Source organism: Sciurus carolinensis, chromosome 5, assembly GCF_902686445.1.
Source record: "Sciurus carolinensis chromosome 5, mSciCar1.2, whole genome shotgun sequence".
Lineage (NCBI taxonomy): Eukaryota > Metazoa > Chordata > Mammalia > Rodentia > Sciuridae > Sciurus > Sciurus carolinensis.
In genome coordinates, this window is record NC_062217.1 from 81501195 (window position 1) to 81528380 (window position 27186).

At 37.5% G+C, this 27186-nt stretch overlaps 1 protein-coding gene across 1 annotated transcript in view; it reads right to left on the reverse strand.

The window, feature by feature from the left end:
* Positions 1–27186, reverse strand: part of Atp8a2 (ATPase phospholipid transporting 8A2) — a 651599-nt gene that overhangs the window by 158447 nt on the left and 465966 nt on the right. Inside the window, exons 28-30 of the mRNA XM_047553899.1 lie at positions 20555–20629; positions 11529–11651; positions 9018–9096 (exon numbers count right to left, since the gene is read on the reverse strand). Coding sequence (XP_047409855.1) covers positions 9018–9096; positions 11529–11651; positions 20555–20629 — 277 coding nt within the window. The remainder of the gene's footprint in view (positions 1–9017; positions 9097–11528; positions 11652–20554; positions 20630–27186) is intronic.

Consider the following 27186-nt stretch of genomic DNA (forward strand, 5'->3'; position numbering starts at 1 on the left):
GAGAGGGTAAAGGGCATTTCTGGCAAAGGGACATCTACCTATGTTGAGGCAGGGAGGTCAGCAGGGGTCAAGACTTGGAAGACTCTGAAAAGGTCCCTATGAAAGAGATCATCCAAAGTGCACGTGGAGCCATGTGATCTCACACAACCTTTGTTTTCCTGCCCTAAGTAGCACAGAACTGAGCTCTTCCTAACAGAAACCCATCATTAGTACACAATGGCTTAAAAGAGTGAGAGGAAAGGTGAGAAGCATTAACCTGCCCACAGCATCAGAACAGCTGGCATTTAAATGAACCTGCCTGGGATCAGTGCAACTTCTGCAAATCTAGGGTCAGATCCGCCTAGAGATGAGGGCTGAGCTGAGAAGGGCATTGCCTGTCCCAGAATTCCATGGGATGATTTCTACAGGGCGAAGAAAAAGAGAAGGACCAATTCCCATCTGCTTTGCTTGATAAAACAGAGTCCACGTTTAGAAAGACTCCGGATTACATGTAATGAAAACTAACATAGCAATGGTGCTTATTACATACATGAAAAGAGTCAGGAAATGAGAGAGGTGGAAACACTGTCCTGAATTGCAGAACATTCTCCTAGAAACAAATAAGAGTCTTGTAGCTTCAGGATGCACTGACCCAAGGCAGTGGTTGAGCCTGTTCTTCCAGACTTAAATTATTTGCAATTTTTGGTTGAATCCAGGGACTGACATAATGTAGGATTAGACAAATGAGGTCTGGAAACACAGTCACTAAAACAGACAGTTGTGAACAATTGGGACAAAAACCACACGGGCCCTCCACATTAGTAGGAACAGTCCCAAAAATGTTGCATGCAAAAACCTCTTTGAAAATACTTGTGGGAAAAACCACAATTTGTAAAAAAAAAAAGAAAAAAGTATGTCTCATTTTCTAAACAGACAGAACAATCAAGGAACTTATTTCAGAATATTCCAAAGGCCTAGGTTGATGACATTTTATAAAGATGCCATTTCAATTAAATGGTCATTAAAACCATTACATCATTACCCAGCAAAACCACAAAACACATTCAGGAATGGCTCTGACAAAAGACAAAATGTGAAGACAAAGTTCTAACATAGGACTGTATGGTCAGAAAAGACAGGGTTTAATAATCATGAAAACAGATGGAGGGAATTCATATGTGCAATTTTGATGCAGTAAGAATCAGGGAATAGCTGAATTGACAATCGCAGGCATCTTGGTGCCATGGAACGCAGTAGGGAGAATTTTGGATTCCCTTGATATCAAAGCTATTGCCAAGACATTTTGGTAAGGGAACAGATGCCAAGATCCTACTTCCCTCCCTCAACCTTTTGCCTCAAGAACTTTCAGCTGCACAACTTCAGGCAGCCCTGATTCCAGAATACTAACAGGGACCCTGTTCCCCTACCTCTCTGAGTCTCTTATGACAGCAGAAGTTTCAGAGGAGGTACAGAACCAACTACCCCCTACTAGACTTTTCATGGGTGAAGACGTAGTCCAAGTTTCAGATACTATTTCATTTAAAAATAAACTTTTAGAACTTAACCTGTTTACATGCCTGTACTATAATTAACACTATTATTTCTGCTCCCAACACTGTGTATTCATGAAGAGAACATTTCTTTTCCTTTTTCTTTGTAAAGAGTGGCATAACATCTTGGAGAGGGCTCATAAAAAGTAGGGTTTATACAAGTGTTAGCGATTACAATTACATTCACAACCAGTGTTGGGTTAAGTTCCTGGTTATATAAGCCTTTGCTGGATTTTCTCCTCTTTATTGCCATTTCAGCTGGATGAAGTTAAGGATGTGAAACTCAAATTTCAATCTCTTTTTTCACTTTTGTTTACTAAAAATAGAGTTGAAAAAGGAAGTAAAAATGAGAGAAAATAAACTTAGTTGCCAATGCCAGTCACCTAGTGAGACCACAGTGTGCTTCTTACTCCTGGGTCCATAGCTATGCAGCACTGCCCAGTCCCCTACATCTAGGTGGGATCCCGTGACTGTTTCTAGCAAAGTGATGGATCCCTTCCTGCCAGAGACAGATCAGCACAAATGACCTTTCTCCTCTCTCCCTTTCCATTGTTGAAGTTGAGGGTGAACTCAGGGACCAGTCACAAAGTGGCCCCTATATAAAACAGGACCAGACTTTGTTTTAGCCAGGTGTGCTAAGACATGTAGAGAGGGAAATAACTGTCATGAAGGAAGACATTCATATCACGGATTCCTCTGGGGGAGAGTAAAATAGCCCGCCCTAAATACATTTTTTTTCATTAAATTACGAGTTGGTTATTCAGAGAAACTGAAGACACAGGAATGGCTCTGAAAAGTCATTGTGTAAAAAGAAATTTAAATTTATATTAGTTAGCAGCAGATGCAGACAATGCTTTTCTACCTGATATCCTCCTATCTGCCTAGTAAAGATCTTGCTGCAGATGAAAAGCTCCCCAACCTCCTGCTAAACTCTACACGAGACTCAGCCTCCTTGACCCTCTTTGAGTTCCATATTGAATATGCGTGTGTGTGTATGTGTGTGTGTGTGTGGCTCCCAAGCTTAGGCACAAAATAATATGTGTGTGTTCTTTTTCCTGTTGTCCATTTGATAAACTATAATTATCAAACCTTCAGAGAGGAAAAGACAAATTTTAAAACTTCCATATGATTATAAACAGGAGGCCAGATATACCATGCAGGGCCACACAGTAAATCTCCAACCTCAGTCTTGTCAGGAGGCAGAAGGAGGGGAGGACTAGGCATAGGCCAGAGCCTTTACTGAGGTTCTTGATGAAAGGAATGGTTGGGGAAGGGCAGGCACACTGAATAAGTTTAGGATTGGCTACCTACAAAATTTCAGCAAGCTCTGAGCCATAGGGATGGTTCCTAGTTGTGGGTACATTGATTCTGAGTGATTTAGGGCAGAGGAATATAGATTTGCTATATTAGAGTTTGATATAAAAAAGATGGCTGGTCAGGAGCAGTGGTATGTGCCTGCAATCCCAGTTACTTTGGAGGCTGAGTCATGAGGATCACAAGTTTGAGGCCAGTTTCCATAATTTAGTAAGACTCTGTCACTAAACTATAGAAATTTAAAAATGAATAAGTAAAAGGACTGGAATATAGTTCAAGTTGATTATTCTGAGAAACTACTTTCTTTGCATACATAGACCCTGGGCTCAATCCCAGGTTGGTTTATGTAGTCAAGGACATGCTCCCAGGGGAGTCATTTGTCATTTTAAGAAACAGGTAGCCCCGGGAGAAGAGGTTTCTCCTGGATCAAGGCCCCAAATGCCAGAGCACCAAGAATACAGAAAAATGTGGTCAGTATGCCCGTAAACAATGCATTCCTCCGCTGGAGAGTGACATTAGCGAGAACCTTTCACTGGGCCATGTCCCTGAGATTTGGGGATTGTTGTTGCAGCAGTTAGTCCCGTGGTAGCTAACCTACTCCAGTTCTACTTTCTGCTAAATCTACAAGGGTGATGTCTGGGAACACTGGCTCATGGTCTTAAAACTCTTATACCAAACCTGAGTGTTTAAAATACATGTAACAGCAAGTTTATTGAGAGATACTGAAACATAAGAAATATTTAACTGGATGAAAACAAAGGCCCTTCTAATCCATTTCTATTTCTGGATGTGCGAGGTGGAAAACTGACATTATGTACAAAGGTAAACTCTGATGTCAGGGCTTTACTATAGCAGTTCGAATGAAGGAAAAAAAATCTTGCATTTGAATTTGGAAACCTAGTTATATTTTAAATATGTTATGATTGGGTTCGTAAATGAACAGGCTACTTAGATTTATAAGTTGTACTTTGTGTAAATCTGAAAATCTCCTAGAATTTTCTTTCTAGTTCTTCGTTCTATTTACTGCATTTATATGCCTCAGGATTTTATGACCCTCCACCACCCTGTTCTCTCAGCAGGTGTTCCCAGATGGTACAGGCCACACTGACTTACTGCTACCCTTCTCTGTCCCATTAAACACTCAATGTCTGCTTCTCAATCTTTCATTCATCTTAGACCTTTTCTAAACTGCACACAGGATTGGCAGTGACTTTTACAGAGGAACAAATGTCAGTGCATTGTTTCAGGCACCTAACAGTATTTTGTTGGCCTTTGTGGCTGCAACAGTACATTTTTCTCCAGGTTTTAAATATAGTATAATTTGGGGGAGATGGGAAATATTAACTAATGCAATGCTAGATCTTTCCAGTTCTACCTCCAATCCATCCACTCCTCTCTGCCACCTTTATTGCTACACAAGATTGTGCAATGGCCCACCAAATGGACTCTAGTAACTAATCATCCTTGCCAGTTTGGTTATATGAAAATAAACCAGATTCTATGGCTCCCTGCTAAACCTGTCAAGGCCTCCCTTACACTTATACTCCAGAAGGCTCAATTATTCCAAAAGGTCCAGAAAAGTCTGACATCTGATCATCTCAATGCACTCTGTCTCACAATCGCACCCTCAACTCCCACCCATGCATGCCTTCCTTCAACCACAGCCTCTACCCCCTGCACTATTCCCAAGGTTGAGGCACCTTCCTGTTTACTCTTTTCTTCACTCCCTCCTGGTCATCTTATTGCCACATCCTACTCATCTGTTGCCACATCCTCCAAGAAGTGGTCCTTAAAGCCCAGCTCAGTTCAAGTTTCTTTGGGATACATTCCAATTGACCTTGACCACCACTTTGGTAATACTTCTCTTTCAAGTCTGCCTTCTCTAGGTGTGAGTTCCATGAGGACAAGGAATTCATCTGTTATGTGCACTTTGTATGGTCTTGCCCGAATTTAACTTAATGTGCAACAGTGCAAGTCATTGGGACTGATGAGATACAAAACACCCAAGTTTATAGCAACAATGTACAGGTCATAGAAACTTAAATCTAATATGACTGAACAATGCCATGGGAAGAGAGGTATGCTAAGTTTTATTTTGGACATATGCCCTATTACTCTTTTAGTATTTAAGACACACCTGATCTTACAGTAGCCCATTTATTAAAAAAGTATAAAATTGCCTTCTCTGCAAATGTTGAAAGACCCTGTTGCTTTGTTAGTAATTAAGCTAACATATAAGTTATCCATGTGATATATTTTCTTAAAATGTAAGGAATTTGTGGACTTACAGGAATCAATCAAAATCAGTTTTTTTTTTTTTTTTAAAGAAACTGTCTGCTGGTAAGTACATTTTCTTTCCCATCATCTCCCTCATAAATTTCAAGAAAAATCTGAAAATTTCTTTTTCAAATCAAAATTGATTTTACGTTCTTTTGCCAATAACCACATTCCACTTCAAGGAGGGTTGCTCAACTATGCAGACTGGAAATGCCAATGGAAAAATCCAAGAGTGGCCTGGCACTAAGGCCCTTGATGAACTCTGGTGCCTACAAAGGTGACATGCATGGTCTTAACCAAGAGCCACATTTCAGATGGAAGGGTGGGGGCTGCAGGCAGCCCATGACATGAGCATAAGGCTGTGATGGTTGGGAGAAATTTGATTTACTGAACTGCTGGAGTGGAAAAATTTATTTTGAAGCTTGAAATGAATCATCACAAACTCCATAGCAAAAGAGTGCTTTGAAAAGTCTATCCAAAACCACGTAAAAATAAGTGAAGCAAAAATTCTTGGAAGTATTCTAGGGAGAGAAAAACCAGCCCACACCTTCCCAAGATATTTATTTCTTAGTGATAATCATGTTACCTTGAACAAAGTGAACAGTACCTGAGCCTCTCTCCATTCATGGTGGACAGAGAATCTTACAGAAAACTCAATGTCTTGGTGACACAATCAGCATAACATCACATGAAGGTGTGAAGCTAGCCAAGGGACTCGGCCCCAGGTTGAGCACACCTCCTTCATGGCTGTGGGTATGGACAGGTGGCAGAGGGACGACTTCAGAAACCACTTGGGCAGTGGAGGAAGGCCTGGAGGTGCTCTTGTATTGGACCCGGGTTCCTCTGATTTGAAAAGTATCCCTGTTTGCCTCAAATTGGTACCATGTTCCTATCTTATGCCTCTACTCTTGGGAGCAGAGTGAATACATCTTTCTAAATGGCAATTAAGAATGTAATAAGAACTCACTTGTACTCAGGACAGTAAATCAGCACACATAAACAAGTAACCCAATCATCCTCTATAACTTGCAATCTTCCTTGACTTCCACCACTGATTCACCCCATCCCCTGCCCCAATTATCAACAACCCATGATCTTGCCAAATTCTGTTTCTCCACAGAGCAGTTTTGTCTTATCTTTTCAGCAAATCCCATCATGTAACTCTGCAGTCACCATCTTCTTTCCCCTTTATGCTACAGAGGCAGGAGCTGTAGATGACTATCCACATAGGGAATGCTGGAAATGCATACAGACATGTTTTGATTCACAGGTGCCACAATGATAGGGAAATGTGGACAGGAGTTGTCTTAGTCTGTTCAGGCTGCTATAACAAAATACCATAGACTGGAAGCTTATACCCAATAGAAAATTGTCTCTCATAGATCTAGAGGTTGGGTAGTCCAAGATCAAGGAACTGGCAGCTTCTCTGTGTGAGGAGGGTTCTATTCATTTTAGAGGATACCTTCTTGCTGTGTTCTCATGTAGCACAGGAGCCAAATGAGCTCTCTGGGGCACTAATATATAAGGGCATTAATCCCATTCATGTGAGTGCCACCCTCATGACCTCATCACCCCAAAGGCCCCACCTCCTAATACCATAACATAGGGGGTGAGATTTCATTGTAAGATTTAGGAGGAGAGAAAAACATTCAGTCCATTTTTCACACTGTTTGACTTTTCCTGCCAGTTCCACACATCTGAATCCCATGTGAACTTCACACCTAACCCTGAATATTTCCTCCTCTAAGAAGCTATTAAAAATCCTAAATAAAAGGCATTTTCCAACCTTCTGGTATCTAGTGACATTTCACTTGCATTTTCCTTGGATCAGTTATTTCCCACCTTGTACTAGAGTTATCCATGTGCAAATCTAATCTCCCTTACCAGACTTCAAACTCTCAGACCAACACAGATACATTCAATGGCCGCTTTGGAATCCAATGCAGTGTTTTAGACATAAGTATTACATGAATGAACAAGGTCTGTAAGTAATAATGTTTTGCTTTTATCCTGTACTAATAAAATTCTAATATACCCATTCAGTTTGTTAGAGTCAACTAATGACAAAAAAAAATGGCCTTCTATGCCAATGTGCTTAATATTTTTACTTTATTTCAACTAAAACACTCTCATTTACACATTGTTTACAGCACATCTAAAAGAAAACCCCTATGTGAAGGATCAATAAAATAAAATAGTGACATTGATGATGATGGTAACAATAATTAAAACAAAAAAATTTTCTCCTGTGGCCACTAGGCCAATAGAACAATTTGGGATAAATAGTTAAGGGAGGCAGAACCTAACTTAAAATTCACTTGATGATTTCTGCTGGATACACCAGCAACAGCTAGGAGTCTACTGCCTTTTTAATATAGACCATGTCAGGTGAGAATGGATTTGCATAATGGATCTGGGCAAACTCTAGCAATTTCACCATCAACTACAAGCATGTGATCATCACTCCAGGAATAGGGAGCCACTCTCTTCTACTGCACAGCAGCCACATTAATTCCTGTCGAAGCAAGTCATAAAAGTCGTGTAAAACTGGTTTGCAGTCTAAAGGCAAACACTTTTGGAAAGAGTTCCAGTGTCCAATTCAGAAGAACAGAGGGCCTGGAGATGCCACTGGGGCCAGTCCACACGATCTGCTATCTCCTCCTATGAGCCTGGGCTCAGGTACAAAAGGACAATTGACAAAATGTTCACTGGTCCATCCTGGTATGACAATGGCTACTTCTAATTCTACCACCAAAATGTCACGGTTTCAGGAACAAAATCACACCTGATGCTCTTCTACTGGCAAATCCTTACTTCTAAAACCATTTTAATACAAATCAAGCACTGAGGAAAGTTGAAGCCCACAAAAGTCTTAGAATTAAAAGACATTGAATTCACTAGGATACTCTTTGGTGGGGAAGGTCTAGAAGCAGCAAATTCTATTTCCTGATCTAAAGACCAAAGGTCCCTGGACAGAAAAGGAGTTCTGATGAAACTGAAAGAACAGGTGAGAGGGCATAATCAATTTTCTGTGCATGCATTTTCTCTGTCAGTATCTAATAGGTTAAAGAATATCGGTGAAGATGAATCATTGCTGTTTGAAGCAGAAAGCACTGACACAGAAACAAAGATGCTTGGAAACTTTATATTCTTTGCTTCTTTGAACAATCAAAGGCCTTGTCTAGTCAATGTTTAGATAATTTTTCCCAGGAGGATTATTACTATTTAAGAGGGATGAAAAAGTAGTGTTCTCATGATATATTTTCATTTTCTGAGACTTGGGATTCACCTCTTGATGGGGAGGTCACGTTTTGGAGGCATTAAGAAGTGTGAACAAACACAGAGGATGTTACGGTTCTCACTCATCCTCTTCTACCTGTGGCAAAGGACTGATGCCAATCTGGAGAATTAGTTCTCAAAGTATAGCTTAATAGATGTAGATTAAATGCTTACAATATTTGAGCGATTCTGCACAGAGGTATGAGAAGTTTGAAAAATGAAAGCTCAAGCAATTAACAGAATTTCAAACACATGGGCAAGAGACATCTGTATTTCATGATAGTATAGCATTCTTCTTCAAGGTCAAAGACTCATAGTTATTACGAATTAAGTTTAGAATTCCTAATATTTAAACTATCCAGTCAACTAAAAAAAAAAAAAGAAATTGGAGTCTCAAAGTTGATCTGATAAAACTTCTAAGTTAGGATTCTACTTGGGACTACCTATTGTTTGATATACATATATATATATATATATATATTTTTTTTTTTTTTTCTCTAATGTGTTCTTATGATCACTTGTTGTACAGAACTGGTTGTGGGGGGGAATCACAAACACACTGGCAATAGAAGGGACTGCAAAGCTTCTTGCTGACAGTTGAAATCATGAAGATATTACCGTGATCCAGTGCTTTCATGGGAAGCCAGAAGAGGATGAGGGAGTGGACCAAGGCATTGATGCAGTGACCCCAGAAAACCTGCAGGAAAACAAACCAAGAGAGTCAGCACAGATGGGATTCTCGACCCGTGTGGTGCACCTCTTAACAAACCAAGTCGTGAAGGTTCCAGGAAGAGCATGCTAGTCTAAATTTTAAAAAAGCCCCCCAAACAACTATTTCCTCATATTACTACGCAAATGACTGAGCTCTCCCCACATAATACTATTTTACTAAAAAAGACCTAAGGATATATCCACCTATATACAGACCAATACACAATCTACTTTTGAAAAGTGAGCTGCAATGAGTTTTCTTAACATCTTAAGACAAACATTTTAGGAACATCTGGAAAAAGGGCATTAGGTCAAAATTGCTAATAAGAGACTAAATCTTTCCCTTTGAAACCATTAAAAAACATTTTACATGTAAATTCTCACATGCCATTCTCTTGTTTTTCTGCTTAAAATCCTTCCCATTTAATTTTTCTTTCAGTTTTGAGATCTGGCTAATACATACACATTTTAAAAATTCTGTTTATCTGAAGGAATATAAATTTTATTATAAACCAGAGTTTCATTAAATGCATTTCAGTCCCTGGAGCTGGTGCTTCACCATAGAGCTATGTAGTCCTAACTCCTTTAGTCTTATTTTTAACTACTGAGATAGCAGAACAACTAAAGTCAGACTAAATATATTTGAAGATCTAAAGTTGTTCTGGGAGTGCTCATAGAGTTTGATCCTAAGTAGTGGTGGGACAACAGAAAAAAAAAAAAAAAAACATCGTTATCTATAAAGTACCCCCATTTTAAATACTCATTTTTGCTTCACTTTTTGCCTGACTTCTCTACCAAACAAAACCAAAACCAAAACCAAAACCAAACCAACCAACCAACCAAACAAACAAAAAACTCCAAAGCAAGGTGCCAGCAAATGTCTCAGGGCATACTCAGTATCACTGTCTTATAGGTGGGTCCTTTCCCTATTTACTTCCCACCTCAAAAGGCTTTTGAATTCAAACTCTATCAATACACATTTGATTTATGTAAGTAATGCAAAAAAAAAAAAAAAAACAAAAACAGGTCATATTTTCCCATAAATAGAATCATAGTAAACACTGATAAAATTAGTAACACAAGTCTCACTGTGTATGGAAGAAAGTAGAGTTAACAGGATCCCTTTTAATTTTTTTTCCAGTCTTAGCTATGCCTCTTAAACTGGCCCAAGCATAAGGAGCTGTGAAGGCCGGCTATGGGTCACATCTGGCTCAGAAGGAGGGCCTCCAGAGACAGTTCTCCTACTAAACCTGGAGAAGTAGCTCACTAGTCCTTCTTACTAAGGTCCCAGTGCTACCTGTGCAGATTGCAACCAAAGCCAGCACACAGTGTTGTAACGGAACTGGGCAAGTGACTGCTATTTCAGCTTCCTAATCCCCTCCTGCACAGACCTGGGGCCATGCAGCTGTGCTCACATCCTCCCTCCTCCACAGGTGAAGTACACACCTTCCCTTTGGGCATGCAACACTCGATCATTCTCCCACTCTTGGTGTGACTGCAGGCTCTGCAACAGGCTCTCCTTGACATTCAAGACTTTTCGGTCCTTTCATATCCAAGCCAGATCCTGCTTGGGTCTTCTGAGGGTATGTCTACATAGATCAAGCATCCCTAATCCAAAAATTAAAAATGTTCTCGAATCTGAAACTTTTTGAGACCTGATATGATGCCACACGTTTAAAATTCCACACCCTAAGACAGTTTTATGCACAAAATTATTAAAAATACTGTATAAAATTACCTTCAGGTTATGTGTATAAGGTATAATATGAAACATAAATGAATTGTGCACTTAGACCTGGATCCCATCCTTAAGATATGTCACTGTGTACATACAAATATTCCAAAATCCAAAAAACTCTGAAGTTGAAAACACATCTGATCCTAAGAATTTCAGGTAAGGGATATTCAACCTGTGTCTAAACCCTTTCTTTTTCTCCAGTCTGAAGAAAACAAACAAAAAAATAAGAAAGTCCCAAACCAAAATTCGTGACTGACTTGATGCATGTGTTTGTATTCAGTCATTCTAACTAAATAAGTATTTCTTTTAAAACTAAAACGCAGCAATGGCCAGGCAAGGTCCCAGTCAGCCTCACTGCAGGGCTCTTGAAAACATAAGCCTGGCCCTAAAGTAATAGAGCCAATAGGTGCTAATGCCTCACTGATATTAGGGGCCTACACGGAGAAGAGGGGAATGAGCAGACTGGCTGGAACTGAAAGACATGCTCCACACAACATGGGAAGCGTCTCAGAAAGGCATCTCTAGCTCCCTGGGCTTGCTGTGTGAAGGGGCTGTGGGTCGTGGTCTCATTGCTTCTCAAATGTTCTCTCTCAAGCGTCACGTATAAGATGGCTAGAGCTGAACCTCAGAAGGCAGGGTGCACCCTTTTGAGGGGACAGATCTGTACTTGCATTGTTTACCTTTGTGTTGAAGCCTTCAGCGTTCTGGGTGATTTTGTAGAGCTGTGGAAACCTGAGCATACTCTCCTGACTGCAAGACCTCTCAAAGATTCCCAGAGTGAAGGGCGGCAACGCGGTGAAAATCTGTGTGGAGACAACAAGCCATTAAGAGCTGCTCTTCCGATTCACACAGGAGCAGTGTTCCAGATCTCTGGAATGATGACTTAATTTCCAGTCAAGTCCAAACCTGAGACTCCATGATTCACAACTCCCCAGACAACTTCTGAACAAAGAAAATACACAAAGGACCACTTTTTACTCTTAATCTGTGTAAAATGAATACATTGAACAGTAAAAACAACATTATAAATATTGGATGTGCCAAGAAATCTTGTTAATTAACAATGGTGCTTCTTTGTAGAATGAGCAGCAATGGAGGATCACACCGCAGCTCTGGGAAGTGTTGTGTTTTCTGTTAGCATTAAGCTGATGCATACTTTTACAACTCCCCATCCTGCTTTTATTCTCAAATTTTAGGAAGCACAAGGCACTTCATACATTTATTCTCCTAACAGTCATTTACTGTGAATGAACTGTGGGCCAGATACGGTGGCACTCTAGGAATACAGAGATTTAATAACAGAAGAAAGGAGAGGAAGCAGGTCTCTGACTTCTAGCAACTCCGGCTGCTACAGGGGTATGGACCAGAGCAGCAGGGCAACAGATTTTATATATATATATATATATATATATATATGCAGCACTCTGCAAAATTACTCATGGAAAGGAGACACGGGAAAGATGAAGAAGGAGAAGGAGGAGTCAGGAAAGGATTCTTGCATCAAAGAGTATGTGACCTTCACAGTATTGGACCTACAAAATTTGGCAGGATGTTCAGGGATATAGAAGTATGCCCCAGATAGCATTCCCTTGAGAAGAGTTCTCCTTACAGAGCTCAAAGGTATCCCTGAGCACATTTTGGGGGAACTTGTAGGACACAGGATGATGGCTGGCTGAGTGCACAATGCAAGGATGGGAGGGAGACCAAATAAGTTCCTGGGACACTGAGTTCCAGGGCAGCTGGTGCCTTCTTAGATGCTGACACCTACCTGTACTCTCTAGGTGGTGGAAAGACAGAGCCATGTGCTGAAGAAGGGATTTGGAGGAAACATATCATTTCAGTTTGGGATACACTGTGGCCCCATGAGTCATTCTTCTAGTTGGTTCTGACATGGTTCAGAGAGACTGAAAGTTATGGTTTGGATGTGAAATGTCCTCCAAAAGTTCATGTGTGAAACAATGCAAGAAAGTTCATAGGTGAAATGATGGGGTTATGAGACTCTTAACCTAATCAGTGCATTAAACCCCTGATAGGGATTAACTGGGTGGTAACTATAGGGAGGTAGGGTTGGGTTACTGGGGGTGAGCCATTGAGGTATTTATTTTGTTCTTGGTGAGTGGTGCTCTCTCTCTGGTTCCATGTCCCGAGCCACCTTCCTCCACCACATTCTTCTACCATGATGTTCGGCCATATCTTGGGTTCAGAGCAATGGAACTGACCTTCTATGGACTAAGACTTCTGAAACCATGAGCCCCAAAATAAACTTTCCCTTTTCTAAAATTATTCTTATCAAGTTTTTTGGTTGCAGAGGTGAAAAAGTTGACTAAAACACTGAGTCATTCACTACTTAGCATCTAAGTGGATCAAATCCCTACCTACCAACCCGGCAGGCTCTCTGGCCTATGGGGATCAGATATGCATCTCTAAGAGAATCCTGAGCTCACTCCAGTTATTTGGAGACTTGGGTATGTGGCTAGAGAAATAAGCCTTTCCCAAGTCTGTTAGGATCAAACAATCAGAGGTGTAGTGAGTAAGGCCAGTCAAACTTCCAGAATTCTCCTTTTCCAGCTGAGAGCAGATGGAAAGCAACCTGGGATTTCAAAGAGCTACAAAGACTTTGAGGAGAATATTGAGGATGGTGGCACCTGCATCCCTTCAAGTAAGAAAAGCTGTCTATTTATGGCTACCCAGGGCTCCTTCAAACATCTCAGAAGCTCTGCATACTTTCTGAGTACATACTTTCACCTCGTTGTTTGGCATTGATGCCTACGTGTGCTAGCATGCATGTCTTCTCTTTTCCTTCTTCTCTTGATTTCCTCCTTCCATCCACTTCAAGTCCTCCCTCCTTCATCACTGAGCTGACAATCACAGGTTTGACCATACTTTTCACCCTACTTAGTGTGCCCTGCACTCACATTCATAGACTGGTTGGGGACTGTGATTTGTTTTACAAAAGGGAATGCTACACACATTTTTCTTCATCATACTTTTCTTGCTAAACAATCCATCATGGAAATCCCTCCAAAGTTCCTGGGGTTTGACACTAACACAGTCTTTTAAATGCTCACATAATCAGTCAGAGTTTGGATGTACCATTTTTTTAAACCATTTGCCCATTGACAGGCATTCACTTTGTTTCCAGCTTTTTATTACCACAAACATTTTTCAATAACTTCTATAATATAACATATACACTTGTTCTTTTATTTCCATGGAAAGGAGTCCCAGAAGTAAGGCTTTTGAGTAAAAGCAAACATGTATTTTTAATTTTAGGAGATTTTGCCAGGTTGCTTTCAAAACAGGTTCCAATTACTTATGTCTCCCCTTGCAAAGGACATCAGTAATCTTTTCCCTGTTTTTCTATCAGCAATAGTTATGTTGATCTTTTAATATTCTCCAGTCCAAAAAAATCATATTAACTCTTACTTTTAAAAATTTACTTTTCACTATCAGTTAATTGGAGCATGTTTTCATTTATTTGTTAGTCATCTGGATTTGCAACTCTATAAATCATCTATTCAGGTCCTTGATTATCTATTCATGGTTTATACCCTTTTCAAAGAATTCCTTGAGTATGATAGATAACAAAACCTAATGTTTTATGATATGAATTAAATGTATATTTGTCTGTTAATTTTTAATGGTTTCTTGCATAACAGAAAGCTGTTAATTTTTAAATCATTGAGAATAACTTTGGAGTATCCAACTGTGTCCCTTCCCTGGAACTTACATGTAATTTTCTGGAGTGTCTTAGGGGATTCTTACAGTTTTATTTTTTACATTTAAGTCTTCAACATATCTGGAATTTATTTTTCTGTATGGTTACAAGACACAGTTCACTTTTCCCCCCAGACAATGAATGAGTTGTGAGAACACATTAATCCATATTTCTCCCTTAAATTGAAAAATTATCATTAAGGCTTATTAAGTTCTCATGTATTATAATTCTATAACCTAGACCTGTCTAGTTCTAGAATCTCTGACTTCTTTGAATAATTCTATTCCAGTAACATGCTGATTTGTTCATGGTGACTTTAGAGAATAGTCTGCTATTAGTAAAGGGAGGTCTACCCTTATGATCTTTTCAAAACCTATTTTGCATATGTATTCTAAAATACTCATTAATTCCATTACACCATGTAGAGTTTTATGCAGCTTCTCTCTCTACCCACATCTGTTGGGAGTCTATTTGGAATTATATAAATTTACATTTACATGTTAAAGTTAGAAGACTTGATTCTTTAATATTAAATCTTCTCATATAAGAAAATAGCATGCCTTTCCATTTGTTCAAATCTTGTTTTTATCCTTAAGTAAGACTTTGGTTTTTTTTTTTTCTTTTTCATAAAGGTACTATAAAATTATGCCTATGCAATGTATGATTTTTTTTTTTTTTTTTTTTTGCGGTGCTGGAGATTAAACCCAGGGCCTTGTGCTTGCAAGGCAAGCACTCTACTGACTGAGCTATCTCCCCAGCCCTGCAATGTATAATTTTAACTGCAACTTCTTAAAAAAAATTTCAGTGGCAGGATTGAACCCAGGGCCTTACACATGCTAGGCAAATGCACTACGTCTGAATTACATTTCTAGCTTAATTGCAATTTTGAAAGGAACTATTACTCCCTTTACAGTTTTATATTACTACAGTAGGTAAGTAAGTAAGTAAAAAAATAAATAAATAAGGGTACTGACTGCTAGGATAATTATAAGCTATTGATTTTCCCATATTTATTACTTTTCTGGTCTCCTTATCAAATTCTCTTATAATTCTAGTATTTCTCTATTAGTAACATTTTGGGTAGATAAACAGTCACATATCAACATATGTACATGGCCATGTTTTTGTATACATACTCTATAATTACAGAAATCACTCATTGTTTTTCCACTATTTGTAACAGTCATTTAATCTTGGCAATTGCTGAAAAACTCAGAACAATGCTGAATTATACAAGGATGGCAGGTATGTTGGCTAATTTCTTATTCAAACTGAAATAGTTTTAGTTTTAGTAAAACTGAAATAGTTTTACCATTTATGGCAACATGCTACTATTCACTATTTTTGTGAATAGTCTGAAATATAGTTAATTGGCTTCTTTCTATTTCTATTTTACTTAGAGTTCCTATTTCAGGAATGGCAGTTGAATTGCTTCAAATGTTTTTGTAGCATCTACTGATGGGATGTTTTTCTTTACTTTGTCCACATAGTAATAGAAAGATTTTTTTTAAATTTTATTTCAAACCTCCAGTCTTTCTGAAATTAGTCCTCCTTGGTCAAATACTTTATTCTTTTAAGACACTATTGAGCTCCATTAGCTGATATTTCAGTTAGAATTTTTGTGTTCATTTATAAGTGAGGCTTTCTCATAATGTTCTTCTTCAAATTATACTGGCTTAATAATAGGATACATTCTGCAGCAGTTTAAATCAATTATAGTTATCTCCTCACTAAAAAGTATATAAAATTCAGTTGAAATCCATCTGATCCCGTTAGCTTTTGTCCCTGAGTGGCCTTTATCATCTCATCCAACCCACAAATTGGATGACACAGACATTTGACTATGGTACTCCCTCCTTATCCTCAGGGGATAAGCTCCAAGACCCCCAGAGGATGCCTGAAACCTTGCAGAATACTAAACCCTACATATATTGTGGTTTTTTTCTTATTTATACAAATCTATGATAAAGTTTAATTTAGAATCAGGCATAGTAAGAGGTCAACAACAAAAACTAATAAAAGAGAACAACTATTAAAATATGCCACAATAAAAATTAGTTAAAATTTATGAATTACTAGCTGAGTACCATGGTGCATGTCTATAATCCCACCTACTCAGGAGGTGGAGGCAAGAGAATCATAAATTCAAGGCCAGTGTGGGCAACTCAGAAAGAACCTGTCTAAAAATAAAAAAAAAATAAAAAGGGTTGAGTATATGGCTCAATGATGAAGTATTTGCCTAGCATGTATGAGGCTATGGTTCAATCCCCAATATCTGAAAAAAAAGAAAGAAAAAAAACCCTTATTATTTATATCTAGGATTTTCTATTTAATATTTTCAAACTGTAGCTGACTATGGCTAAGTGAAACCTCAGAAAGTGAAATTTCAGATAAGAAGACTAATGTAATGAGAATTCAATGGGACTAACTATTTAGGGAGATGCATCATTTTCAAGTCTGTTTTAATGCTATTTCACTTGTTATGGGAATTAAATTGAGAAACAATGATTTGCTCCTTTAGTTGGTTTGAAGAGTAAACATAAAAAATTTCTTTAATTTAAAGAAAAAGTAGAAGAGAAACACTGTTTAAATAAAATGGTAAGGGGAAATCCAACCCAGAAGAGAGGATTCCTGACAAATGCTTTACATGTCACAAACTACCTCTTGTACTAGGTCTCTGGAAAAATTTTGTTAAATAGGGCACCACTAGAACAATAATGGCAATATTGGAATATGGACTAATACAGATTAAATAATATACTATATTTAGGTTAAAATTTTCTTACTGATTAGTATTCTATGACTACAAAAGAAGATCTTTGCAACTATGCAATGAAGTGTTAGGTAATAAAAAGCATGGTATCTCAACTTGTTCAGAAATAAATATGTGTGTGTGTGTGTGTGTGTGTGTGTGTGTGTATGTGGTGTGCATGTGTGCACACATGTGAAGAAACAATGAAAATGGGTGCAAAATGTGAATAGCTGATATATCTGGGGGAAAACATATAGGTTTTATTTGTACTTCTTTTGCAACATTACTCTAAATTTCAATTTATTTCATATACAAGTCATTTAAAAAAATTCCATGGGGCAAAACTTCCTGCTTTGGTTTGAGCATGTCCCCCAAAAGTTCACATGCTGGAAGCTTGGTATGTAGAGTGGTTGGCCTGGTGGTAGGTAATGAGGTTAGGGGGCTTCACTCTTGGGAGGGATTAATGTAGGTCTTGCAGGAATGAGTTAGCTCTGTTGAGAGAGGGTTGTTATAAAGTGAGTCTACCCTATACACTTGGTCTCTTCTGTATGTAGTCATTTTCCTTTCTACTTTTCTGCCATGTTGTGATGCAGTCAAAGGGACCCACACTAAAGCTGAACAGATGGGGCTGTCTGATCTTGGACTTTCAGCCTCTCAAATGTGAGCTAAATAAACCTATTTTCTTTATAAATTTCCCAGCCTCTGATATTTTGTTATAGCAATATAAAGCGGACTAAGATACCTCTGTGTTCTCAAAAGAGACTCTGGAGGTCACTCACAGATCTTGGCTGTCCCAACTGGAAATAACTTTTCTACCAGCTCTTTGTAGCAGCTAATTTCAGTACCTGCTTTGAGGTAACCTAAGATCATTTCACCTTGTAATCCACTACGGTGCCATAAAGTCCTTTACTCTATAGCTCAGGAGACACATAAATGCATGAAGCATATTTCCAAGTGTACAAGTCAAAGGTCATTATGGGTCTTAAACTTTGAGTACATAAAAATCACTAGAAAGGTTTGTTTAAAAGGTAGTATCTCTATGACACTCTTTATTAAGTTGCTGTGGAGCTCAGGAATCTTCATTTTCCAAACAATCCCTGGTTATTCTTCCACAAGTGTTCTGTGGGCCTAAATTTGACCAACACTGTGTCTCAGCTTATCAGAACTATATGTAGAACAGGAACCTAATGAAATTTGTTGAAGTCATTTGAATTTCCCCAGGCTTCATGGAAGAAAAGAATCTACTAGGTCTTATGCTCTGATCATTAAAATAGGGCTAAATTCCACTCATCCTATAAGCAGGTATCATGCATTCCAGACCTCCTTAATTCTATAGCAGGGCTTCCTAGGGCTCAGTTATGTGCCATACCCAACTTATTTATTTATTTATTTTTGGTTCAGTGATGGGGACTGAACCCAGGACATCATTCATGTAAGCAAGCTCTCTACCATTGGGTTATATCCCAGTCCACCTAGCAACATGAGAGACTGAGGCAGGAAATCTGCAAGTTTGAGGCAGGCCTCAGCAACTTAGTAAGGCCCTAAGCAACCTAGCTAGACCCTGACTCAAAATAAAAAATAAAAAGGGCGGGGGATGTGGCTCAGTGGTAAAGTGCCCCTGGGTTTAATCTCCCATACCTAAATTAACTAATTAAATAAAAAATAGGTGCGTGGCATGGATTTGCATGAGATGTCAACTTTAAGATACTTTGTAGCATAACTTTAATTCACTAAGTCCCAAGTTTTCAATTCTGCTAATATTTCAACAAAACTGACATAATCACATTAAATAGGTTATAAATCATAACTTAGGGCTTATATACATTATTATATTAACATTACATTATAATGTTATATAATTATATTCTTATTACTATATAATTATATTATATGTTATATATTATATATAAGTTTCTACAGGTGTTTTGCATGTGGGGTGAGGGGACAAAATGGGTTAACCTACTTGAAATAGTGTCAAGTCTTACAAAGCTAACAATCTCTAGTTCCCTTTAGCACACAGAAAGGAAGCCCTTGAGAACCTAATTGTGGGGTAAGCAATTAAAGGAGGTTTTCCAGCATGTCAGTGTAGCTCTGCTCTCATTACCAGTTGTCTTTGTCTTTTAAGGCATCGAAATGAAAGCATAGTGCATTTTGTAGCCAGTAACACAGACACTAATTGACCATCACAGTTCAAACTCAAGATCTGAACCCACCCTCACCACTGTCTAAGTGCACATCTGACCCTCTTAACCCATGAGTCACACAGGATTAGGGTAAATGTTGTATTCAGCATTTTATACCCAGTTCCCCACATGGGTGCTACTCAAAAAAGGGGGCTGAATGGGTGAGTGGGATAAATATCTGGCCACCAAAGTATATACACACTGCAAATATTTACAGCATCACACATTATATTATTGCATGTCTGGTAACTTCTATCCACACCTATCTGTGATGACTGCTTCAGAAAGGAAACTCCCATGAGGCACAGGATGCCAGGGTTAAGGTCCAAAGCAAGAAGAGCAACTCAAGAGATGGACCATTCTGGAGTCTCTAAAGCATGCAGAAACCAGCCCCTCAGTGTTTTTTTCTGCCAGTAAAAAAGAAAGCCAAACAGCTACTGAGCTATTTTAGCTTAAAGTTTATATTAATTTCCAGCCTTTGAATTCCTCACAGTCAAGTAATGTAAAAAGTACTTGAAAATCATGAAAATTACCAAATAAGTTGATTACAATTCTCCACGAGAGCTGGAAATCAGAACTCATTATCTGAGCACCAACTGTGGAAGAAAATATTCTTCTATAAGGAAAGATACTCTTTCAGGAAGCACAGAAAGGCCAGTAGGTCATATATTGTATATTTGTATCTATGTTTAAAAATTCAGAAGTAAAATTATGAAGTAGAGTGAGTTTAGATGTAGTTCAGAAAATTTAACTTGAGCTAAAAACATGAATTGTTGAGCAGGCATTTGTAAGGGGGCAACAAGGGTCTATTATCAAGATATATGGGTTAATAACTTCATGGGGTTATTCAAGAATGATCTGCTATGATTGAAACCATGTGTGGAGAGTTTGGGCTTCTGCAGGATGTGCTGGAGCAACAAAGACCCTAAAGATATATTTGTGCTGCCTGCTAAGTACACAGATGATTGACTTAGATACACTTCCTAGACATAAACAGTGAAGGAATGTCCCTGAAGTCCTGCATGCTATCAGAGAGAGGTGGAGAATGCTTACCACATTGTACAAGCCGATGCACCAACGTTCAAATAAAATCTGTCCAGAAAATCCATTAACAAAGGCGAACCAAAGCTGAAAGAGAAGAAAGTTCATGAAGTTTTATATCAATATTGACCTAAATGTTTCCATTCACTGAAGAAGTAGCAGGGAATGTGGACCACCAGCTGGACACAGCTGCTAAGGGATTAATGAGCCCCAGGACCATAGTGGTTGTTCTTTCTTAGAATATAGATTACCAATATCACTAATATTAATATTTTAAGGAGAATTTATATTTAAGACACATTGGTTTTACAAGGTACTGTGCACAAGTTTATAGCAAAACAATTGGGTTTATATCTACTATATCTGTGTCAACACATTCTTATGGACTGGAAGAGTTGGAACTTCATGTTATTTTTTTTCCTGTAAAGTTGATTTGCTAAGTATGATTTGTCTTCGTAGGACTTTCAAATAGATAAAAGTCATAAAAAAAAAAAAAAACCAGCAAACACTCCTCTGTTGGTTATGTGTGTTTTTAGTTTACAAAATACTGACCCTCTGCCTTGACCAAGATTAAAACACAAGAACATGAAAGAAACATGCTCATATTATCTTTTGCAGCAACAATGAATGTATAAATAAATAAAATGTTAGAATATTGTTCATGTCTACAAATAGTCTATAATTCTAATTGATTAGAGAGACTAATATAAAAATAACCACAGAACAAAGTGCCAAGGATTAATTAGTGCTGCAAAACAAGAAAATAAAATAATTTTAGAGAAGGAAAGATCTCTTAGGTATGATTAAGAGAAGATACAGAGGCAATGAGAGTGGGGTGGAAGAGGGGTGAGTCATCAGGAGGGTGGACAGAAATTGGACTTAAAAGGAAGCAAATACAGAAATATGGGAAAATGTTGATTAGAATTCAGCTAAATTTTTACAGCAGGATGGTAATGATTTGGGGTAGACTTTTAAAGATCCCATACATATCATGTGTTATGGTTTAGAGATACATTGTGAAACAATGCAAGAAAGTACCTAATCAGTGCATTAATCCCCTGACGAAGATTAACTGCGTGGTAACTGTGGGCAGGTAGGATATTGCTGGAGGAGGTGGGTCCCTGGGGGCCTTTGGGGTATATATTTAGTTCTTGGTGAGAGAACTGCCCTCTCTCTCTCTCTCTCTCTCTCTCTGTTTCCTGGTTCCTTGTCTTGAGCTGCTTTCCTCTGCCTCACCCTCCACCATGATATTCTGCCTCACCTGGAGCCTTGAGGAAAGGAGTCAGTCATTTATGGACTGAGACCTCTGAAACTGAGTCCCCAAATAAACTTCTACTCTAAAACTGATCCTATCAGGTCTTTTGGTCACCTCAGTGAAATAGCTGACTAAACATCATGGAATCTACTTTAGCAGGGCTGACTCATGGTAGACTAAATCCATTATTTTGGTAAAATCTAATTCAAAACAGAGAATAACTATTCCATAATAACCTGAGCAGAAATCAACCCTGGCACTGAAATTTTACCAAGTCAAATATTTTTCAGAATCAGCTTCTTAATTCTATCAGTCCAAGTTCATTGAGACAGGAATCATTCCCTATGCTGCTTTGTATACAACCACATCCACTTGGTATAAATAGGGACTGACCAAGACCCAGTGGGATAAAATTAAATGCCTCAACTCAATTGCTAGATGATATCTTCCTTAAACACAGCTTTCATCATCTCATACCCAAGTTTAAAAATCCTAAATCTAAGATAAGCTTGCTGATTTTCAAAAATCCTATTTGCTCTTAATTTTATCTATCATCCCAAGAAGTCCCAAAGAAACCCTGCTATTCAGCGAAGAAATGCTGGAAGACGGGCTGGGGAGATAGCTCAGTCAGTAGAGTGCTTGCCTTGCACGCACAAGGCCTTGGGTTCGATCCCCAGCACTGCAAAAAACAAAAAAAAAAGAAAAAAGAAAAAAAACGCTGGAAGACAACTAAGAACCAAAGGATCATGCTGTGTTCTACACTCACCTAGTCAAATCTCAGCCATCCCTAAACCTACAATTTCAATCTGTCGTCTCTTCACTACTCAAGACATTGTCAGTCAATACTTGAATCAGACGCTTAGTACAATGAGAACCTGGATCCACATAGGATTCAAACATATGTGTAAACTGTTTCAAAGGTTTACAATTAATTTTCCCAAGACTGTTCTATACCTCTGAGTTCTAGTCAAACAATCAGCCAACACAGAAAGACATCTAGTAAGCATTTGATTGTACTGCTTCATCAGTTCATTTGTCTTGGTGAAATGGTACAGTGTGATATTTCTAGAGGCTTCTCCTCCCCTCCATCAACTGAAAATGACAAAAACAAATGAAAACTGAAAAGAAGAAAGTAGGATAGACCATTTTCAATTAACCAATGAGAGTCTTTAAGTAAAACCATATATGATATAGGATACTGATAAATATATGATTAGATCAAAGATAGGGAAAATGTCAATAACAAACATAACCTATAGATTAAGGGTAAAATATTTCCACGAAGAAAAGCAAAACAACTAAAAAATAGCTGACCAACTCATAATTACAGGACAAAATATAGACGTAAGGAAGGCGTGGCTAACATCTCTGGACATTCAGTGTAGCAGGCAAATTGAACTTAAAGAGCAATATATGTACGTATAACTTTTTTATTTTTTCAAGAATCAAGCAGGAAGAATGGCAGGACAAAATAGAAGTATAAATGACAATCAACTTGGCAGACACTAATCAAGATAAACTGAAGAAGACAAAATGCAAAATCATCCAATAGGAAATCCATGTCACATATAAATTCCCTGTGAAGCATACTGCAAGAGAAAGAAATGGCCATGAGAAAGGTACTTATTACTGCAAAGTGACAGGTGACCAGTGGAGAAGAAACAGAAAATCTGATGAGAAAATGTTCTGAAGACAACTTTGAAACCCTCCTCCTCTAGACTTCTTAAAAAAAAAAATGCAGAAAAAATAAGAGTAAGACAAATACATACGAAATAATCTCCACAGAAGAACCAGGCCTTGGAGTCAGAAGAAATTTTTGTGAGCCTAAAAAAGCTAAAGAAGGGCTGGGGTTTGCCTAGAGCGCTTGCCTAGCATGTGTGAGGCACTGGGTTTTGATCACATAAAAATAATAAATAAAATAAAGGCATGCTGTCCATCTACAACTACACACACATACACACACACACACACACACACACAAAACTAAATACAATTATTTTTCTCTGAAACAAGAGATAAAATAAGATGTGTAAGATATTGACGAAGGAGACAAATAGGGAAAAGTCAATGTTATAGATTAAAGTCATAGAAAGAGAAATAAAAACCAGAATTGACATTGTTGAAATCAGGAATAGGAGACTGATCTTAAGAAAACAATGCTAAGCAAACAACAAAAGATTAACATTGCTTTTTAAGATAAACAATAATCTTTCAAAGATAAGAAAAGAATTCCAAAAAAGGTAGACTTGTCAATAAAAGTATGAGTATATTAGAAAAATATATTCAAAAATAACAAAAGAAAAATTCCTGAAATATTCTAAAATCTTAATCAGCCAAAAGAGTGTATCTTTCATTTCAGGAAAGAAAGTGAACAATAGATACAGACAGCACAATACCCATGCATATCCTGTAATGAGAATTAGTGAATTTTAATTTAAATTTAACTTAAATTTATGGATTAATCCAGGGTTTCATACGTGCTATGCACATGCTCTGCTGCTGAACTACATCTCCAGTCTGAGTTTTTAAATTTTATAAGATCAATTCTTCAATATATTCAGGCAGAAAAGGCAATTAATCTGCAAGAGGGAAAAATCAAGCTGTTTTCATACTTCTTTCTAGCATTATACAATGGTTATGGTAGAATTATACCAGAAGCTAGTAGTGAATGGTTTTTTTTTGTAAGTTTTTAACATTTTTTAAAAAATTTTATCTATAAATTTATTTTTATTTTTTTTTTTTATTTTTACAGACTGCATTTTGATTCATTGTACACAAATGGGGTACATCATTTGGTTTCTACAGTTGTGCACAATGTAGTAGGGAATGTTTACAAGTCCTTAAGAAAATAAAGTGTGGCAAGAATCTTAGCAAGAGATAGAAACAAAGGAAACAGCAAAAGATGAAAAAATAACATAAACTGTGATGACAAAACATTAATTATGTGTTATTTTAATAAATTTTTTAAAAAAATTTAAAAAATTCAAACATGTATTATGTACAAGAGAAACATATCAAAGAAAGATGAAAAACAAACACTATTTGAACAAGACCAAATTCATAACCTGGACTTACAAAGCCCTCCATGATCCCATCCCTCCTCCTTTTCTGACAACACTGCCCCCCCACCCCCCGCAAGCTACAATGACTTCTTGCTTCCCTGCAAACAGCAATCATGGATCCAGCTTTATTATTTTGCATCCAAATATCAGGCAATTATGTCAGTAGCATTTGTTTTAAAAAGCTGTCTTTATTTCACTTGCTTGAAATGCTCTTTATCATGTAAGTTCACACAGTACTTTGAAAAAATTGTATGGAATTTCAGTCTCTTAATACACCCTATAGATGACTTGAATAGTTTAACATAAAATGTCAAACTCTGAAAGAACTGGAAAAAAACATGAAGGATGTTATTTTATTGTATGTGAAAATGCAAGATCTGAAAGTCAAAAAGAAGAGTAAACTTGAAAGAGCCATTAATTTCTATAGACAAAATATTAATAAAGTTGAAAGAAAATTAATAAGTAGTACAACCATACTTGCAACATCTATGAAACCAAAGTCCTAATTTCCTAACTATGTAAAGAGCTCTTACAAATCAGAAAGAAAACTGATAATATGCTAGGAAAATGGTGGAGTCTATCCAATGTGATCATAGAAGTAAAAAATACTTAGAAATATGGAAAAATCTCAATTTGTATCATACACACATTCATACATATCATTCTTTTACTTATTACATGGGCAAAAATATAAAAGTTTGATAACCCTGGGAATTAGCACTCTTATAACTAGCTGATACAAACTGTCTACAAATATGTTTAATGTACTTTCCCTTTGATCTAGTGATTCCACTTTTAAGGATATACTATTAATTTTATCTTACAGATATAATCATGTAGTATTCAACACAAAAACATGAGGGTGTTTACTGAGGCATTGTTCGGAAAAATGAAAAATTAGTTACTGCATGTACATAGATAACTGGTTAAATAAATTAGGATTCATCCATATAATGAAATTCTTTATAGACATTAAAAAGAGTAATACAAATATGTATGCACTGTCATACAGAAAGCTTACAGATATATTATTAAAATGAAAAAAAAATGAAGGCATATGTTGAAAGGTCAGGAACTGTGTAAAATAGATGTTCATATATACATGTGCACGACAACATTCTGGGACATAACAAAAGATGGTCTAGTATTCATTATCACCAGATAGTAAGAGATGTTTCTAGACGGAGAGAGGGAGACTCACTTACACCCCTTTGAAATTTTAAAATATGCTCATGTTACTCATATAATGTTTCCGGCAGTTATTCTTAAGTAGGAGCGAAATTTTGCTTCCAAGGAGACATCTCACGATACCTGGAGATCTTTTTTATAGTCACAGCTTGAGGGAGCATGTCACTGTCATCAAGTGGGTAGAGGACAAAGATTCTCCTGAACATCCTACACAACACTGCTTGGGAGAGCCCTCTACAACAAAGAATTATCTGGTGCCAAATGTCAATAGTGCTACTGCAGAAAAACCCTGTATTAAAGGAATAAATGGATTATGTCAGCCAGATAACACTTAGAAAGCTTGTTCTAATAGATACTTACTGTGTGCCTGTTGTATGAAGGTGTGATTTTGTTTGTATGTAGGGGGCTGTGGATTCAGAAAGTTTCACCCCTTTTTTGAATAATTCTCCTGTACCTGACCTCACATGTAGAATCCAGGCCCTATTCTTAAGAGACCAGAGCAGCACTGGAAGTCAATCTAGTAACTTCCCAAATTTAGACCCCGAAGTAGCAGTATATTTTATGTGAGTAGTCAGAAATTATTTTAAAAACCTAGAGTGAATTTTGCATGACCAAGACAACCAGGTTGTTAAAAATATACCATAAGGAGGAAAAGAAATGCTAATAAACCTAGCATCTCTTTCCCTGAATTGACTTTGTTGACATTGTTTCCAAAAAATCTTGAACCATGTAAAACTTTTCACTCTTCATTTTGGATTGATGTTTTTGATTGGTTGAGTATTGGGATATTGCCTCTCAGTAACTGGTGCTTTGATTTTGTCCACGTTGGCACCAGCATGGCCATGTATCTTCAAAGTCTTTTGATATGTTCGCGCTAATTTTTATCAGTTGCAGGTGCTACTGCTTTTTGAAAAGTATAAACAAGCTTATTCTCAACATTTGCAGCTCAATTTCAATCTGCATTAAAATCATGTATCATTAGATGATCAGACCTGTTTATTTGATTGTAACTATGTTTTGAAAGAGAAAAAAATGAAAATGAAAATAAACAAAACAAACCAAAAAAATCCACTGCCTAATTTCAAAATCCATGAGCTGGTTATTTCTTCCACTGTAAACACTCAATCTTGATTTCATTT